This window comes from Carcharodon carcharias, chromosome 13 (assembly GCF_017639515.1).
Source record: "Carcharodon carcharias isolate sCarCar2 chromosome 13, sCarCar2.pri, whole genome shotgun sequence".
NCBI lineage: Eukaryota > Metazoa > Chordata > Chondrichthyes > Lamniformes > Lamnidae > Carcharodon > Carcharodon carcharias.
Genome location: NC_054479.1, coordinates 33,033,114 through 33,052,165, shown reverse-complemented (window position 1 = coordinate 33,052,165; position 19,052 = coordinate 33,033,114). Strand labels below are relative to the sequence as shown.

Genomic DNA, 19,052 nt, shown 5'->3' with positions numbered 1-19,052 from the left:
CGGACGCCTAGCGACGAGAGAGCTGGCAAAAAAATATTGCCCATGTTTACAAAACCCTGCTGCTTCCAAAATGAGTTTTTTTTTAAAAATGAGGAACCTGAAACTTCACTTTTCCGTTTTATTTCATTTTTTTTTGCATGCCCGCTCACCCCGCCCTAATTTTCATATGCCAGTGGTATTAAAAATAATTCAAATCTTGCTGTGTGGAAAAACTCGCCTTTAATTTGCTTGGACCGGGCTCCCACTTGGTCTAAGACGGTCAGACCGTAAGTGTTTGCAAAAGTATTGCAGCAAATTGAATTCCAGCGTCGTTTGCATCGAGATTTCACTTTTATATCTGATCCCTTCTCGGACTTGAGCAAATGTCGAGTAATATAACACAGCAGGTCTGAAAGGTGCTTCAGCAGGCTACGAAGTGTAAACAAAATCATGCTGCTTTAGAAACTGGACCACGAATTATGAAATTGTTTCAACAATTGCAGTTTTTGTAATCTTAAAGAGGAAAAAAATGCACATAAACACGTTTAAAATGCAAAATGTACGAAGAAAGGACCGCGGTGGGACGGCTTCATTAAAATACCTAAGAGTCGTAAATGTCTTTAAATTGATAGATTTACAAACGTCCATTTATGATGTTAAAGGTACTTCTAATTCATCCTCCAGCTACTTAGTACTAATGATATGTTTGCATATGAAGTACGTCCTGTTTCTCCATTCGATGCGTGCAACCCATATACAAATGTAAACTTTAGTCGTGTTTTATAAACTGATCCTGTTCAAAAAACGTGCACATTCATAAGGTTAAATTTAATACCTAGCCAATACACAAATACAATGTTTCATTATGAAATCTAATATTTGAAATGGCTGTGGGTTCAACACTGGTGTAGCGTTACATATAGGTCTGGTTCTGTTCTGTTTATAGCGCACATTTTGTAGAAGGCGGTATGACAATGAGGACCTCTCAGACGATGACATAGCCAGCATGAGGACTTTTGATGTGGAGGAAAAGCTTAGTATTGCCTCATACAATTCAAGTTACGTGCACTTTATGAAAGGAAAAGGTAAGAATTGGGAGAGAGGTGTATTTTTAAATGTACAGTAAATCCCGTCCTGTTTGCGACTGCAGCAGCAGCAGTACTGCAGCTTGCCTGGTCAGTGGACTCTGCCTGAGTCTCGAATTTCCCGCCGTGAAGGCTGGCTATGACTTCAGAGTTTGACGAGTATCGTCATTATTTCACAATCCAACCCATTATTTTTCCCTGTGCATAAAAAATTTTACTGTGCAATCAATTTCAAAATGAGATGACGTTTGAAAAACAGGAAAACCATTGAGACGTTTTATTTATAAAAAAAAACGGCTGTATCTGAGAAAGGATAATCGTAATGTTATGTATGTAGCTGTGTGGATTGTAAATCCTCTTAATCCATCCACAAAATAAAATAACTATACGTAGACTTGCTGATATCGTTTATTTTCTTTTATAATTTGCATGTTGCTATTATTTGAACCGCCTGTATTTGCAGCAATTTGTCCAACAGGGATTTGGCCAGCGTTACATGAGGAGTGGGGGTGGGGGCGGGAGAGCGAATCAAAGCGACTGCCAATTTTTTTTTAAGCAAGTGGCCGTCAACCCAGGTTCAATGGAGATACATTGTTAAACAGCGGCTGCATTATTGGCTCCACGGATTCATATGAAGAGCTACGTTGATCTTAATAACTCGTTTTGCTATGTGAAGTTGTAAAATAAGAGTCCTGGGCAAATCCCTGTTCAATCTATGACGATGCCTATAAGGAGCGATTACGTCTCTTTTTGATAAACTATATATATTGTTGGGTTGACTTTTCTCGCTTCTCTCCTAAAGTTAAGTTTTACTGTATGTCGCAACAGATTTTACCCTTGAATATGTGCAGAGAGAGACTATCAAGGTCCCCATTATCTTCAGGGACAAAGATGGTCTAGGAATCAAGTAAGTTTTCTAATAGATATGTTTAGATTACATTTATTTAGTGATGTTCCTAAACATTTACAGCAAATGCCATCGATATGCTTGTTAGGCACGTAAATTGCCCTCTTTGATTCGTGACCTGAAATAGACTAAAATGACCTTAATGTAGCGCTCGCGTAAGATGTTCACAGAATCGTAGAATTCTTTCCCTCATTCCAAATCATAATCTCCCTCCTTTATGTCCAGTATAAGAAGCAGGTGCTGTTGAAAGCAAGCCCTTACAACAAGATTAGGATTTCATCAACCACATTCCAGATTAAATAATTGGATGGAATTCCAGATTACGGCACACTTCTGCCAGCAAACACATCACATTAAGGCAATAAACTAACCATGATACGGCGATGCTACCGTGAAGATTGGCAATTTGAATCTCCAGTTGCGTATCCTTCCGACTTACACGCTCTTTCAGTCCACACAGATATCCTTATTAACCCTTTTCCCGATCAGGCACACGGAAGAATGCTAAAGGAGATTTAGATACGGGAACTTCTTCACGCCTGTTTATTTTCACCGGAGCAAGCAATTCTAAAAGTTTAACTACTTTTCAGCATTTCCATTGGAGAAAACTGCGCCGGGTACCCAACACCCCCAAAACGGATATATTATGGAATGTGGCGCTTTCCCTAATAGGATGAGATCGTGAATCTGGAGAGGGGGGGAAAAACACGTATTTTCTCATTGGCATCTTCAGATGCTATCACACCTAAATCATGATCCCAGCAGCCTCAATATCCATGTGACCTGTCTATTCGAGGCCTTGCGGGCATAGCACTGGCCAGGATTGGTCTTAAAACAGAATAATATGCTCGAATAGGCTTTTGCTTTCTGAAGAAGTGAATGCAGTATCTTAAAATTTCTGTACAGATGACCAATAATTACATTGCAGAGGGGGAGAAAACAAACTTTAACATGATACTGTTCGACTTCCGTGGCCCTAAATTTGGTTTGGGGACAGATCGTGTCAAATGCAGTCTTGCCAAGCAAGCGCTCCACAAGCATTTTCGGCTGCCCGACGTGATAGCCCTTGAAAGACAGTAGTTACAACACATGGGGGGCGGGGGTGGCGGAGATGACACATTAACTTAAATTGATACAGCAAAGTGCAGTTAATGTGACATACCTTATAACCATGAAGGTTTTTTTTGATGGAAATGATAATCGGCGACTGCCCTATTAAGTTTCCACCTAAAAGCAGCACGTTGATCTGGTGAACTCTGCATTCCAAGGTTATACCTTAAATAGAGAAAACGGTCACATAAACGGCAGCCAGTTTTCTGTGGATGGCTGATGCAGTCAAGGAATGCATTGGCTGAGTTCGGACATTTATTTTGAGGATGTATATGTTGACGAGAGGGGTTTGCAAAATACTGACACCAAAATGGCCCGAACAAATTGGAAAATGGATCTGAAACAGACCCACTAAGTTTAATGTACTGTAAATTTTAGTCTTGAACGTTAGCATAAAGTGGAAAGATCGTAGTTAATTATACATTCCCCATGTCTTCTAACGACAGACAACTCTACAAGGAATTAGATTTATCGTATTTTTGTAAAACTGAATTCACGCATCCATGTTGATATTGCACCACCAGAACAGCCAATGTGTTTAGGTAGGTGGGATGGTACACGGAATGTCAAATCCTCGGATCGATTAAGCAGCCTTTTGATTGCTTGGAGTCCTGAGTTAAATCTCGGGTTCGAGTTGGAAACGCCCGATTGGACAAAGAAAGCGCCCACACGTGCAATGTGAAATAGTAAATCAATGCACAACTGAGCTGAAAATACCGCCCAATATCGTACTATGTAAATAGGCAATTATGCCTGTAATCATAATGGCGAAATATTGGGACTAGACTTTATTTAGCAATTGATAATCTCATGTTTTAAAACTTTTTTTTCATACTGAAAGAATGTGAGACTAAATATTTAATTTCTTGTCTTCCAACCGCAGAACGCCAGATAGCGATTTCAGTGTCAGGGATGTAAAACTGTTTGTTGGTAAGTGAAATTTGCAATATACGAGGTGGAATTATTTTGTTGCCATGCAACACCTTGGCTTTAAATATGTAGAACTGAATGCCATTTGCCGTCATATTTGAGGAAGATTAACTATATTAATTTTAAATGAATAAAAGTGCTTTGTCCGTAGGTACTCTTCCCCCAGGCTTGAGTTTGACAAATGAAATCACTGAGCATTGTGCAAGAAGCAAGACACTGAAAAACGGTTATTTAGTTATCATTGGGGATATGATTGTAAAATATTATCTTTGTACTTTTCATGTTTTTGTCTCTGAAGGGTTGAACATCAACATTAAATTTGTAATTTAGTTGCTTTAATTGGAACAAAAACAAAAATGCTGCAAAAACTCAGCAGGCCTGACAGCATTTGTGGAGAGAAAGACAGAGTTAACGTTTCGAGTCCGTATGACTGAAGAGTCATACGGACTCGAAATGTTAACTCTGACTTTCTCTTCACGGATGCTGTCAGACCTGCTGAGTTTTTGCAGCATTTTTTGTTTTTGTTTCAAATTTCCAGCATCCACGGTATTTTGCCTTTATCTTTGTTTTAGATGGAAATTTAGTAATTATAAGGATATTGCTGATCCTTCAGTAGGAATATCTATATCATCTTGCCTTGATCAGTCACGTAACAAGTTTTACATGCTCCTGAAACATTGATCTATGTTTTATACTTTCAGATTATTTATAATGTATATAAATCTTAAGTTATAAATGAATATATTTAGGCCACAGTTCCATTGCTATTTTTGTGATCATGCAGATTGATCTTTGGGTGTGCATGGGGACAGCCAAAGAAATATTAGGAGTAGACCATTCAATCCCTCGAGCCTATCCTTCCATTCAATTAGATCATGGCTGATCTATGCTTCAACTCCATATCCCTTGATCTCCTTATCTAATAAAAATCTGTCACATTCAAATAAATTATAATTGTCCTAGCACTCATAGTAATTCCACTATCCTTTGTGGGTAAAAGTTCTGTTTGATTTTACTTCATTGTAATCGAGCTCTAATTTTAAAGCTACCTCTGTTTGTTGTGAGTTCCCCACAAGAGGAAATAGTTTCTCTGTATCTACCCTTGGCTCCCTTAATAATGTTAAATGCTTTCATTTTTTTATTCATTCATGGGATGTGGGCTTCGATGGCTGGGTCAGCATTTATTGCCCATCCCTAGTTGTCCTTGAGAAGGTGGTGGTGAGCTGCCTTCTCGAACCGCTGCAGTCCATGTGGTGTAGGTACACCCACAGTGCTGTTAGGAAGAGAGTTCCAGTATTTTGACCCAGCGACAGTGAAAGAACGGCGATATATTTCCAAGTCCGGATGGTGAGCGACTTGGAGGGGAACTTCCAGGTGGTGGTGTTCCCATCTATCTGCTGCCCTTGTCCTTCTATATGGTAGTGGTTGTGGATTTGGAAAGTGGTGGTGAAGGAGCCTTAGATCACTCCTCAACCTTCCTAAGTCTAAGAAGTACAAGCCAAAATAATGCAACATGTCCTCATAATTAAGCAAGCCCTGGTATATTTCTGGTGAATCCATATTGCACCTCTTTTAATGCCAGTATATCTTTCTTGAGGTTTGGTGCCTAAAACTGAGCGCAGCACTCCGGACAAGGTCTAACCAAGGCTTTGTAGAATTGAAGCATCACTTCCTCACTTTGCATTTCAGCGTCTTGAGATAAAACCCAACATTCCATTGCCCTTTTTAATTACATTGTTGTGGCTGTGCCCTGGCTTTTAGAAACTGGAGGCATAACTCTGGAGTCAAGTCCTGAACCAACTTACGAATGAGCTAAGGCCAAGGGGTGTGACCGCCCCATTTTCCTATTTTTCCTCTTTCCTCTTTGGTTTGGCATCATGCAGTGTTTCGCTGCCATGTGGTATGAAGCTGAATTTAAGAAGTGACAGGCATTTATAAACTCACTGAAAAATATTTTTCATGTTTAAAGAGCTGTTAACATTAAAAGCAGCAGCTGTGAGAATTATCTACACATCATGCAAACACATGCACTAAGCTCTCTTAGTGGGCAGATTATAACAGGCGTTCATGGTCTCAAAACAATAATGCGGTATTATTGCAGCCTAAAATAGGATCACATTGCAAAAGGTTCTAATCAGTCTAGAATTAATCTGCCTGTGTTAAATGGAAAGAAACGAAACAAAAACTGGATTGAAATCTTATAATCTAGCCACAATGCTTATGCAGAAATGCTGCTTAGCTGGCCTCTAAATGTTGATGTGTGGATGTGTAATTTGGAATTTTTTATCAATCCAGCTGGATTTGGTTATTTATGTTTTTCATCATTAATGAAATGTTCTAATGAGATACCATAGGCAGTTAGCCTAACATCTGCCATTGGGGAAAATACTAAAATCCATTATTAAGGAAGTAGTAGCAGGACATTTAGAAAGAAAATCATAACACAATGAAACAGAATCAAGATGTTTTTGTGAATGGGAAATCATGTTTGTCAAATTTATTAGAGTTCTTTGAGGATGTAACCAGCAAGGCGGATAAAGGGATACTAGTATGTGTAAGGTATTTGGATTTCTAAAAGGCATTTGATAAGGTGTCACATAAAAGGCCGCTACACATAAGAGCTCATGGTGTTGGGGATAACATATTAACAGGGATAGCGGAATGGTTAGCTAACACGAAACAGGGAATTGGGATAAAGGGATCATTTTCAGGTTGGCAAACGAGTGGAGTGCCACAGGGATAAGTGCTGGGCCACAACTATTTACAATCTATAATATTGACTTGGATAAAAGGACTGACTGTCTTGTAGCCAAATTTGCTGATAAACAAAAATAGGTAGAAAAGCTATTTGTGCTCCTACTCCTTAATAATGGATTTTAGTATTTTTCCAATGACGCATGTTAGGCTACCTTCCTGAAATATCCTGCTTTCTGTTTTCTTTCTTGAATAGAAGTGATGGATTTGTGGTTTTCCAATCTGCTGGGACTTTTTCAGAATCTAGGGAAATTTGGAAAATTGCACGAATGCATCCACTATCTTTGTAGCTGCTTCTTTTAAGACCCTAGGTTGTGGGCCATCAGATCCAGGGAACTTGGCAGCCTTTAGGCCTGTTAGTTTTTTCATTACTTTTTCTCTCGTGTTTATGATTGTTTAAGGTCATCCCTCCCTCTTGCCTCTTGTTTTTCTACTATTCTTGGGAATGTTTTTTGTGTCTTCTGCTGTGAAGAAATGTGCAAAATACTTGCTAAAAGTCTCTGCCATTTCCTTGTTTCCCATTATTAATTCTCAGTCTCATCCTCTTGTGGACCAGTGCCTACATTAGCTACTCTTTTTCTTATATACTCGTAGAAGCTTTTACTGTCTGTTTTTATTTTCTTGCTAGTTTTCTCTCATACTCTGATCTTTCTCACCTTTATTTTTTAGTCCCCTGATGGTTTGTGAAAAAAGATCCCAATCTTCTAGCCTACCACTAATCTTTGCAGCATTGTACACCTTTTCTTTCAATTTGATACCATCCTTGACTTCCTTAGTTAGACATAGATGGTGCATCCTTCTCCATAGAGTCTTTCTTTTTCTGGCAATTAAATGCATGCGAGCAGATCTCTGTGCATATATCTAAGCCCTGCACTCTACTTACCTAGCAGAGAATGATGCAGAACCAACAGTATAACTTTACTTTGGTCTAAGCGACTGCCAGTTTCAAACTACTATAGATATTGGCGTATAAGTTGACTGTTGAAGTTTCCAAAAACCATCTCAAAATTAGGAGTCAACTTATACACCAAGTATAAAATTTGAACTGCCGGTGTGGGTTGTTGCCATTTAAACATGTGGAAATAAAACATAACACTGACATTTCATATTAAATTAATGTTGCACAGTTTATTGAATAAATTAATTGTAAAAAGATACCTTTAATCACAGTGAAAGCATTTTAAAAACCGTCAAATTCATTGTCTTCAGCATCTGTCACAAAAATGTTCATCAAATTCATTGAGTTACTTTAGCAATGGCATCATCGTAAGGATTCCACTCTGGTTCAGAAATAGCGTCTTCGGTTTCAGAATGATCCCTCCACAGCAAATCATCTTTCTCCGCATTACCCTTTTTTTGGAACAATCTGATGACATTTTGTGCACAAACAGCACCCCACAACTTGATGACAGAACCACACAAAACATCAAGCGGGGCAGCATGTATATTTTCACTCTTTGTGATGATTCTTTTTCTCTATCAACCACCCATCGTTGCAAACATGACCCTTGAATGGTTTGTTGAGAGATGCATCCAAAGGTTGGACTATGGACGTTAGACCTCTGGGAATACTGCAATCTGGGTGTTACTTATTCACAGGTTTCTCTTGATCTCATTGATTATATGCGATCTGAACATGTACATACATAACTTCAGCCCACCATTACATCCAACTGTTGTCATGGACATGCACAAAAACTCCTGCAGGGAATGTGATTTTTGGCATGGTTTAACATTTGAAAATTACCATAGGCTTTATTTTTGTTTTGTCGGCCAAATAGGCTAGCACCTCTGTGAATCTCGTTTTCACGTGGTTTTCACTAGAAATGTTTTTGAACCTTTCCAATGCACAGTTCAATTGCCAGGCCTATTGAAATTCATTGGTATTTCATCTATGTTGCCGATGTGACACAATGGGTATGTGTGTTTTTTCCACTGTCTGGTGATGAATCGCTGGAAATTGGTAATTTTTGTTAGTGAGGCCTTTTGGTAGTCTCTAAGCAATTTTGGTGTTCTGCAACACTAGACATTTTCGTTCCATAAAGCGGCTACATCAACTAATTGTTGCTCTGAAATCTTTGCTGGACTCGGGGTTTGATTTGGCCCACCTAAGTGCATACATTTACGCATTGCATTTCTGGTGTGGATAAAACTATTCTGAGGATTTGAGAGCCCATTTGGTTACATGCTTCTTAAGATCAAGTCACTGCTGATCCTGGTTCTCATTGTGCATTTGGTGTTGGACATTTTGTTCAGGGCGGGTTTCTGCTTCCATTCTCACACGGTTTTTCATTAATACTGAATTCCATCACTGCCATGCAGTGATTTGACTTGTTAGCAAATGTTATGATTTTTAACTTGAAACCAGCTTCAGACATTTGATTAGAAGATTAACCTCTCTTCATCGTTCGCCATGTAAGGACTGCTCTGTGTGGACATGTCTTCAACTCCCATGTATCTTCGCAACACGGCCCCTGTCACCAGCTTGGTCCCTTGCGCCCACTTATCAGTCAAACATGCACTTTTGGGGCAAAAAATTTGAGATTGACTACAAATGTAACTAAAGCGTGTCGTGGGTGAAAAAGGGGTCAACTTAATCGGTGAGTATTCACAGAAGTGTAGTTTTTGGGGTCAGAAAAATGGGATCGACCAGTATGCTCGATTGATTTACAGATCTTTAGTAGTATCTGCTATATAAAATCATTATAAAATGGCGGTACTGTCAATATTAAAAGGAGAGTAATGAATTAATTTAAAAACAACACATCTACTTAATTTTCCCCTTGAGATTCTCATCTCCTCTTCCCTCATTTCAGAGACATTTTGTTGCACTTTGGTTGGATGAGCCAGCAGTCACTATATATAATGCCCAACTGGTTACTTGTCTAGACTAGAAGTTATTTACTGGAGTGAGGAGGTGAGCATCATAGCCTGATTTTGTTTTTTTATGCCATTCACACACTTGAACTGGTCAATGGATGACATGAACCGTGGTTACACTTCTTGTAACTTTTAACACAGGAGCGCTGAGGCTAATTTGTTCTTAGCAGATGGTCAATTTATTGTCCAACCTAGCTGTCCTGACAAGTCTTCTTGAACTTCTGTGGTCCATGTGATAATGGTATTAGTTGGGGAATTGCAAGATTTTGACTGCAAATTTGCCCAAGTCAGGATGTTGCGTGATTTGGATATGATGTTTCATGATGATGCTATCCTTGTCCTCCTTGGCGGTAGAGGACACAGGACTGAGAACTGCTTTGGAAATAAATTTAACAAATTGCTGCACTGCAGCCTGTAAATTGAACAGACTTCAGCCAGATTAGGTTGGAGGTGGAGGAGTAAATAGAGTTCTGTAGTAATGTCCTTGGTTCCAATTTTCTTTTCTCTTCTCCCACACCCCATTGCTAAGAACCTTTTGATTCATTCCTGTTTTTTTATAGCTTGGAAAGGAAATTAAATAGAGCAGGACTCAATTCTGTATCCATTCCCATTCCTTAGTTGCAAACACATACAGTCTTAATGCTTAATGCACCACAGAATAAACTATATTTTAAAAACAGGATTATGACGACTCCATAGAATTTTTCTTTTTCTTTGGAGAGCAGCTTCTTGACTCTTTGTTTCAATATATTCTGGTTTGGGCTGATGGTCACATAATTTGCAATCTTCATCCTTCAATGAGATTTTCAAGATTGTAGCTGCTCACTTAAGGTGAGAGGCAGTTCACCTAATCCACTGTGTGTTCAAGTGTCCTTCATGCTTGTAATATTCCTCAGTTTTTAAAGAAAAAAAATTGTCAATTTGTTGTGTAACCAGAATATTCAGTGAAGCATTATGAAATGCAGTTGATTCTAACTCCCAAGATTTCTTTATAAATTAAAATATTCTTTATTCTGCAGTTTCCTTTTACAGTATCTTTCTCCCTGTACCTTTTTTGTTTGGTTTTGTCTTGCCAGGCTTGTTCTGACAGCCCAGTGATATTTATGCATGCTTGCCCTGACAGTCCCTGTTTTGTTGCAAAATTTTAGTTTGTGCAGGATGCCACCAATTTTGAAAAGAGTAAAGGAAATGAGGTCAATCCAGAAGTGAAGATGAGGCAATGCTAAACTAGGATTGTCACAAGATTGAGAATTGTAAGCAGAAGGAAAGATAAATTAAGACTTTTTAAAGCATTTTAAGACTTCAAAAATAGGCCAAGATATATTATTCATAAAATTGGCTTTAATAATATTTAAGAGCCTTGAGACTGCACACCAAGTTTGAACTTATCACAGTAAGGATGTAGGGAGGCGCAATCTGTCGGATGGCATATTAAAGCTAAAAAGGAAGAAGGGAAAGTTTAGAGGAACATCGACTATAGTATGTATTCAGTAAAACATAATTAGCAATCACAATGAGGGAAGACTAATTGATTAAAAAAACTGTGACAGCTCAGATTCCTTTGGGATTACAGACTGTCACAGGAGCCAATTAAAAGCAGGTCAGGTAATTAACTTCAGTCACCTGGGATGAAGTGTTGAACAACATTGTCACTGGGTTTACGTTCAGAGAGCAAGTGGAAAGTGTTTTGATGGAATTGAACCACTTTTCGGGTTTCCTCCATTTATTAGAATTTCATAAAATCCGGATTTAAAAAGATTTTTCCTGAGCAGTTGAATCTGTGTTAAACTATTTTGTAATTTAGAGCAAATGAGATTTGAAAGTTGTTTTAAATGGCTTGCTGGTGCACATACACTTAGTGTATTGTATAAAGCGATCATGTATTTAATTAAAAAGTGACTGGGGAAATGGGGATTTCAGACTTGTTTAGTGTTCTGGATTTTTGTTTTTAAAATAAGCTGACACAGAATACCTCATTGTATATGGCAAAATTGAGGAGCAAGGGTGGAGAGGATTGAAGTCAGCTCCCTTATGATCAATGTCTAAAATAATGCAAAGTCACACCCCCATCTGTGACTCTGTTGCTGCAGACTGCAGTTCTGACTTTGGTAGCTAAGTTATAGTGTAAAAAGAGGCAGTTTTGCTACCACTAGAGGAGCGGAGAGCACTTCCAATTGCTGGAGAAAACAGCAAATGTAAGTGGCTATTGGTACCAGCATGGGTAAGCACCTTTCCTGTTTGCTGGCCTGTACAAAACACTCTAAATCGTTAGGGAAAATCCACTGGTAGAAAATGAAAATTGCAAGTTTGCATGTGGGCAGCTGTTTTGTGTTGTTGCCCGTGCTATGGAGTTCCCCTTGCAGCATGAATGGAATGGACTCCACAGTGCTAGCGCTTGTGACGTTGAAGAGTTCATTTAACTTGAAGTTTCCTCCAAAATTAGATTACAACTTGAAAAAGAAAGAGCTCTTTTAAAGCAGAAATGAGGCAACTTCCATTTGAAAAATATTCAGCTGAATTCTCGTGCTGAAAAATTGGCCAGTGATATCTCTTTATATAATAAATCAAAGCAGATTTCTGTCCCTTCCTTTACAAATACTAATGATGAACAGTAAATCCTGACCACTCGTGAATTGTGTGTATGTTAAAGGCTGTCTGATGAGAATCCTCTTTCAACTCTAATTTTCTAGATGGCAGCAAAGGATATTCTTCTCTAAGCTTAATTGAAAGTGTAAAATTTTGAGTTAGATTATTGTAGCAAAAGACAAAATAAGACACATTTTCCATTGTTCACTAATTTTATATCGTATTTAGGAGCGGTATGATGATGTGGTAGTTATGGTATTGGACCAGTAAACTGGAGGTAATGGGTTCAAATCCCACCATGACAATTTGTGAGATCGAATTCAATGGTGAGTTATGAATTCAATAATTTTGGTAAATTGTGGTATGGCATCACAAAAACAAAAATCAGGAAAGGTTAATAGTTCATTTGCTGCCTTGGACAGTCTGACAGTCCTGGCAATATTTAATGGAGGGTGATGTGAGTTGGCTCTGTGTGGTACAGCATTGTGGTTCTTGCATTGTATGCTTGTTCCAAATAGCTGCAGCTATTGAACCTGGTTCAATGTGATTTTTAGTGCAGAAAAAATTGGCAACAGATAAAATTGGAACCCATGCGGACCTGGAGGTGAGAGCAGTGTGAGAGTCAGCTGGGCAGAGTGGAGACAGCAGGTATGCCTGTGGGGAGTTAACTGTAGAAAATCAGCACAGGGGGAATAATTATAAAAACAACAGCAATAAGGGCTGAAAGGAAAATAGGACCGGGATACAGTCGGAAACTCCGGTAGAGACCTGGGTGCATTAAAAACAGTGAAGCAGAGAGCCTTGCATTGTGGGGAAGACAGAAAGTATCTGCGGTGCTTTGTGAAGAGGGTCCTGTGTTGAAACCGAGGAAGCCAGCCTGAACAGATATTGCTGCACAAAACTATCAGGAAAAGAAAGGCTTAAAAAAAGATCGATGGGAATGGAAAGGGAGAAGAGCAGGGAAGAATGAAGGAAGCTAAAACAGGGAGGCTAGGAGAAATGGAAATGGGTGGAGAGAGTAAGTGGAAGAAAAGAGAGTGAGATACAGATGTAGCAGAAGGGAGAGAGAAAAACAGAAATGAACAATATTTTTTGTGCATACTTGATATTACTGATACCTGTAGTCAGAAGGTTATTTGAGGCTGAAAGTTTTTACATATGAAATGTAATAGAAATGGGCCACTTGGCCCAACCACACTGTTGGAATTGCCCTCTGTACGAGTAAATAGTTCTAATCACTTACCTACGCTGTTTCCATATCCCTTTACCTGTTTTCATTGAACTACCTATCCACCCTACATCAACATGGTTTGTGTCTCAAGCACTAACCCTGGGAGTTGAGAAGGCCTCATGATTTTCTGTGTAAAGAAGTTTCTCTTGCTCTCTGTTCTAAATCCCTGAGATTTTGTATCTGTGTCCCTTGTTCCCGACCCCAGAACAACTACCAAAAATCTTTTGTTCTGTCTATCTTGCCCCGACCTTTCATGATTTTAATTAATACTATCATATCACCCCATGTGTTATTCTTACAAAACAGCCTTGTTTTTTCAAGTCTTTCTTCCTATTTATATTTTACTTATAGCAGGCAGTATCCTGGTTAGTCAGTGTTGTACCTTCTCTAAAGGCTTAATATCGTTTCTATAGTTTGGAGTCCAGTACTGCACACAGCACTCTAACTGATGGCTTATTAAGGTTTTAGAAAGGTTGTCATTACCTTCTAGCTTTTATACTTGCCACCTTGATTTTATCACATGGTGTAAATTTTAAAAGGATCCTCCTGGTTTGAAACTGATTGGACAAACCCAGCTGCCTATATTATCTTCTGCCCCATTTCACTTTACGTTGATTTCAGGATGTAAGATGGGCAGTCGATCCAATCCTGTCAGTTTCCCACTAAGCGGGCAAGGTTAAAATGACCCTGCTGAAATACCATCAGCAATTTTTTTTACCGAGTTCAAAAAATGTTATGAGCCTCTGGAACAAATAATTTTGTTCAAATATCTTGTCAAATTGAGCTACCATTATTTTCTGTGAGATTGCACCTACGCTTGTTTGTGTTCTCTCTCTCAAAAGAGGTTCTTTGCCTTTGAGAGAGCTCCTCTGTTAAATACATTTTTCAAATCCCTCCACAGCCTTGCTACTCTCTTCAACCTCCTTAAGTACTTAGTTCTCCGAGAGCTCTGCATTGCCCCAATTCTGGCCTTGTTCTCATCCTGCACCTCCTTCGCTCCACCTTTGTTAGCTGTACCTTCTGTAGCCTAGGCCTTAAGCCCTGGAATTCCCTCCTTAGCTTCACTATTCTTTTCTCCTTTTAAGATATTCCCCTTTGGCCACACTATTATCTTAGACACACCTCAGGATGTCAAAGCAAATGAGACTCTTCCACGGGATCTCACCGCACTTCTCTGCTGAATCTGGCTGGGCTTTAACTTCAGATTTATATTGTAATTTTAGCATGTTTCACATCACGGTGATGTTAAAATTACAGTACAGTATGTCTTTGCTTTAAGTTACCCGTTTTAAGTCATTTTGATTTAACGTCGGTCAGTTATCAGGGTGGATACTCGTGTTTAGTGTTGGGAGTTTTGTTGTCGGATGTGATGTAGGTTTGCGTAAACTGAATGGCATCATTTGGAATTACCTTTCCTGTTCCCCTACTCATCAGCTTTTGACCGACCCTCTATCTTGCTGATGAGCACCCCTTCCGCTGGTTGCTGGTTGATCTTCCCAGTCCCTGATCCTCCCCTTCTCCGCCTCTCCAGCTTGCGGCTTCCCTCTACAAACCTGCAACTTGAAGCTGCTCTTGCTCCGAAGCCACTCTTCCTGCCTCTCACTGCTCCTCTGTCAAGCCTTTGCTCACAGCAGGGGTTCGGGAGACGGAAGCAGTGGGCAAGAGAGGTGGAGAGCAAGAGGGTTGGCCAGCAACCAGGAGGGTTGGCCAGCAACCAGGAGGGTTGGCCAGCAACCAGGAGGGTTGGCCAGCAACCAGGAGGGTTGGCCAGCAACCAGGAGGGTTGGCCAGCAACCAGGAAGGTTGGCCAGCAACCAGGAGGGTTGGCCAGCAACCAGGAGGGTTGGCCAGCAACCAGGAGGGTTGGCCAGCAACTAGGAGTGTTGGCCAGCAACCAGGAAGGTTGGAGAGCTTGATGTTCAGTGAGAACAATCAGTGGCGATAAGGAGGCCGGGGAGTGGGGAAAAAGTAGGAGCCAGAGAGGCAGTACATGGGAGGTGAGTAGAACATGTTTCTTTTATATTTTAAAATTTATTTTATTTTATAATTTATTTTATTTACAAATAAATGACTTTAGTAATGTATTGTAGCTCAACTTGCAAGGCACAATGTTTTAATTTTTTTTCTGCAGAGACAGGTCCTACCGAATCTAACTACAATTTTTACCTTGGTTATAATGGGAAAATCTGATTCGCTTAACATTGTTTCACCGAAAGTTGCACTTTTCAGGAACACAACTACAATGTTAAGTGAGGATTTAAACACTGACTCATTGGGGAAAAGTAAGCATAAATGTTGTTACATTCACAATTAGTGAACAAGTGGAAAAATAGGCCAATATTTCTACAATTGTTAAGTGAGTAAAGTAAATTTGTAAATTTTTTGTGGTTGTTAAAAATGATGTGGTACATTTGAAAGACTCTCCTTAAAACAAGTTTGGGTCATTTATTTTTTTGAGATGGTCTCTTTGGTCCCAAATGTAAAAAAGCTGTGAGAGCAAGTGTGTGGCTTCTGCTTACAGTCATATTAAGCTTGCATGAAAAATAATAAATAGTGAAGCCATATGAATAAAAGTGCATGTTTGTGTGCACAGTGCAGTAATACACATGTTTGAGACACTTCTGCAGATCTTAGGACTCCATCATTTTATATTTGGTAAGCTAATAATGATAGCAGCAAAAACTGTGCTCACAGTGTTATATTTTGTTTCCTTGCATGATTTAACTTTTTATTATTTTTATTGGCTTTTCGTGTGAACTGTCTGGCACCCAGAATATGATAAATAGATTTGCCGTCTGTCACATTTCACATAGAACAACCATTTTGTATTTTTGTATGAATTTTTATGGCCTTTTTCTGTAAGAGTAAATTGAAGTGATTTGCAACAGTTTGGTTTACAGTTAATATTTTAAGTGCCCCTAATTGTCATGGGATTTTGTGGACAGCTTCTATATTTTTTAAGTGAGAAATAAATTTGTTTTTGTGCACATTTTAAATGTCTATTTCTTGGATGGACTGCTGAAAACATTTTTTGTACATTTTGTCAGCTAAGTATTAAACGGCTTGATTTGGATTTAATCTAAATGGAATAACTGCCTCTCATTAGACTGCCTGTGCCTTAAGTGGTTTTGCTTGGCATCCAAAGGGGAAAGAAAGTCCAAACGATATATCAGAGTGGTAAGATGCAACTTCACGCTCAGTTTCTTGTGTAGTGAACTCCTGATAACTGCGACAACAAGTGATATCAAAGTACACCTCACAAAAAAGATAAGAATGCATCAACTTTAATTGCCCACACACTATTAATTAGGGGATGTGAATATGTGTAAGTTTATAAAGAAAAAAAATTCCAACGCTGTAAAATTACATTTGGTGCTTAATAGGCATAGTTTTTTTTTGAAAAAGGCAAGCTGTGCTGCATTTTTCATTAAAAGATCTCTGCAGCTTCTCCAACCAAGAGGATGAATTTGAAACTTGTTCTCAGGTCCCTGCTGATGCTGGGCCTTACGCTGCCATAAGGAGATTCACATTGATGACCTGGGATGGCTGACATCATCTCTGCAACCCAGTTTCCTTTCCCCTGGAAAAGCAGCCAGTATCTGTTCACCATCTCCTCATAATGGTGCAGCTGAAGTCAGAAGCTTGACCTTTGGGGAAGTGTGGCCACAAACCCATATCCTGCCATTCTGTAGCTTATTGTTCTGCAGATCTGTATGATTGTGTGCAGTTTTTAAAAAGTAGATTGTAACAGACTTAAAGAAGCATCTGCAATAACAGTAGCAGCTGCTTTATTTGATCGCTGGTGAATGGAACATTTTCAAAAATGCTTCTCTTGTTGACCTCCAGTCTTGGTGAATCGGTTTTTGCTATCAGTGCATAACACCCTCAGATTGTTTCTTAGCACTTGGACTTCACTAATCTTCTTAGAATACATTAAATGCCTTGAGTAAATATCTCCAGTCATCAATAATAGTGCATTTGTTTCTTTTCAGTTTGCTGAGCATAGTGAGCAGGAGTAACTTTTTTTTTGGAGAAAAGTTTGGTTGTTCATATTCTTCAGTTGGTCAAATTACTCTGAAATTCCAGCTGGTTTTGTTGTAGTAGTGAAATGAATCAATAGATGCTTTAGCTTTTGTAATTTTATGCTGTTAGTTTTTAAATTCGTAAGACTTTCAAGATAGTGCAGGATGTTGCATTAAACACTCAACAGTCTATCCAGTAGATTAATCAGCAGGTCTGGCAGCATCGGCGGAGAAGAAAAGAGTTGACGTTTCGAGTCCTCATGACCCTTCGACAGAACTTGAGTTTGAGTCCAAGAAAGAGTTGAAATATAAGCTGGTTTAAGGTGTGTGGGGGGCGGGGAGAGAGAGAGAGAAGTGGAGGGGGTTGGTGTGATCCCCCCAACCCCCACACACCTTAAACCAGCTTATATTTCAACTCTTTCTTGGACTCGAACTCAAGTTCTGTCGAAGGGTCATGAGGACTCGAAATGTCAACTCTTTTCTTCTCCGCTGATGCTGCCAGACCTGCTGAGCTTTTCCAGGTAATTCTGTTTTTGTTTTGAATTTCCAGCATCCGCAGTTTTTTTGTTTTTATCCAGTAGATTAGTTTACAATAGTTTACACGCTATTGCTGTGGATGTGATATGTACATTTCCTCCCAAGATTATTCATGCAGTAATATCCTGATCTCCTTCAAGGGGAGATCTGAAACAGAGGTCACACATTTCCAGTGATAGGAGTGCAACAAATAGACCTTTGGTGTATGCACATACCTCCTTGTGGCTGGACAAAGATCTGCAGTGGGAAATGCCTTTAAGAAGGATGCTTGATGTACCCTGTTGGGTGGAAATGTCGCAGTTGGACCTAAGGCAGCTTGTTGTTGGAAATGCATGATTAGAAGGAAGTAGATATTCTGTATTTGAGTTGAATTTCATTTACGCTAAGTTGATTTGGCTTTCTCTGTGCATGTGCTATTGGTGGGAACTTGCCCTTTGCAAATTGGCAGCTATGTTTCCTACATTAAAAACAATAACTACACTTCAAAAAGTACTTAATTGGCTGTAAAGCACTTTGAGACGTTCTGAGTATTTGAAAGGTGCTATATAAATGCAAGTCTGTATTCTATGTAAGTCAGACATTGTGATTTCTAGCAACGAGGACATTACAGAAACATAGTTATGTCTGAATATCTTCCAATTCCTTGAGGAGATTTGCTTTTCCTGACAAATCCTCTTGTGCTATACAATGAGGTTTTATTCCCATGACCTCTAGGGCCATACAAACATTAAAATGTGTCATTGTCAGTATCTTTGCAGGGTAAGCTAATCAGGATAACATGTTAACATATCTCTAAATAACCTTTTTGCTTTGACCTACATTTAAAACTTAACATGTTTCATGAGAACAATGTACTCTTGTTATGCAAATGTTTTGGGATTAGAACAGTGTCTTGCTCAAAAATGACTGATGCTTTAACAGTTACAATGTACATTACACTGAACTGATAAAAAGACATTTTTAAAATTCTGATAGAACATGATGCATTTAAGGGTATGCTAGATAAACACATGACAGAGAAAGGAATTGGA

General features: G+C 39.1%; 1 protein-coding gene across 17 annotated transcripts in view; it reads left to right on the top strand.

Moving 5' to 3' along the window:
• The window catches only part of LOC121285500 (lysine-specific demethylase 2B-like), a 248,035-nt gene that overhangs the window by 24,523 nt on the left and 204,460 nt on the right, over positions 1-19,052 (top strand). For 14 of the 17 annotated variants that reach the window (XM_041202006.1, XM_041201998.1, XM_041201999.1 and 11 more), the window contains exons 2-4: positions 926-1,064; positions 1,893-1,971; positions 3,965-4,011. In XM_041202006.1, coding sequence (XP_041057940.1) covers positions 926-1,064; positions 1,893-1,971; positions 3,965-4,011 — 265 coding nt within the window. Of the gene's footprint in view, positions 1-304; positions 642-923; positions 1,065-1,892; positions 1,972-3,964; positions 4,012-19,052 lie in introns of those variants that run through there. The other 3 variants (XM_041202010.1, XM_041202012.1, XM_041202015.1) reach the window with 3 other exon arrangements.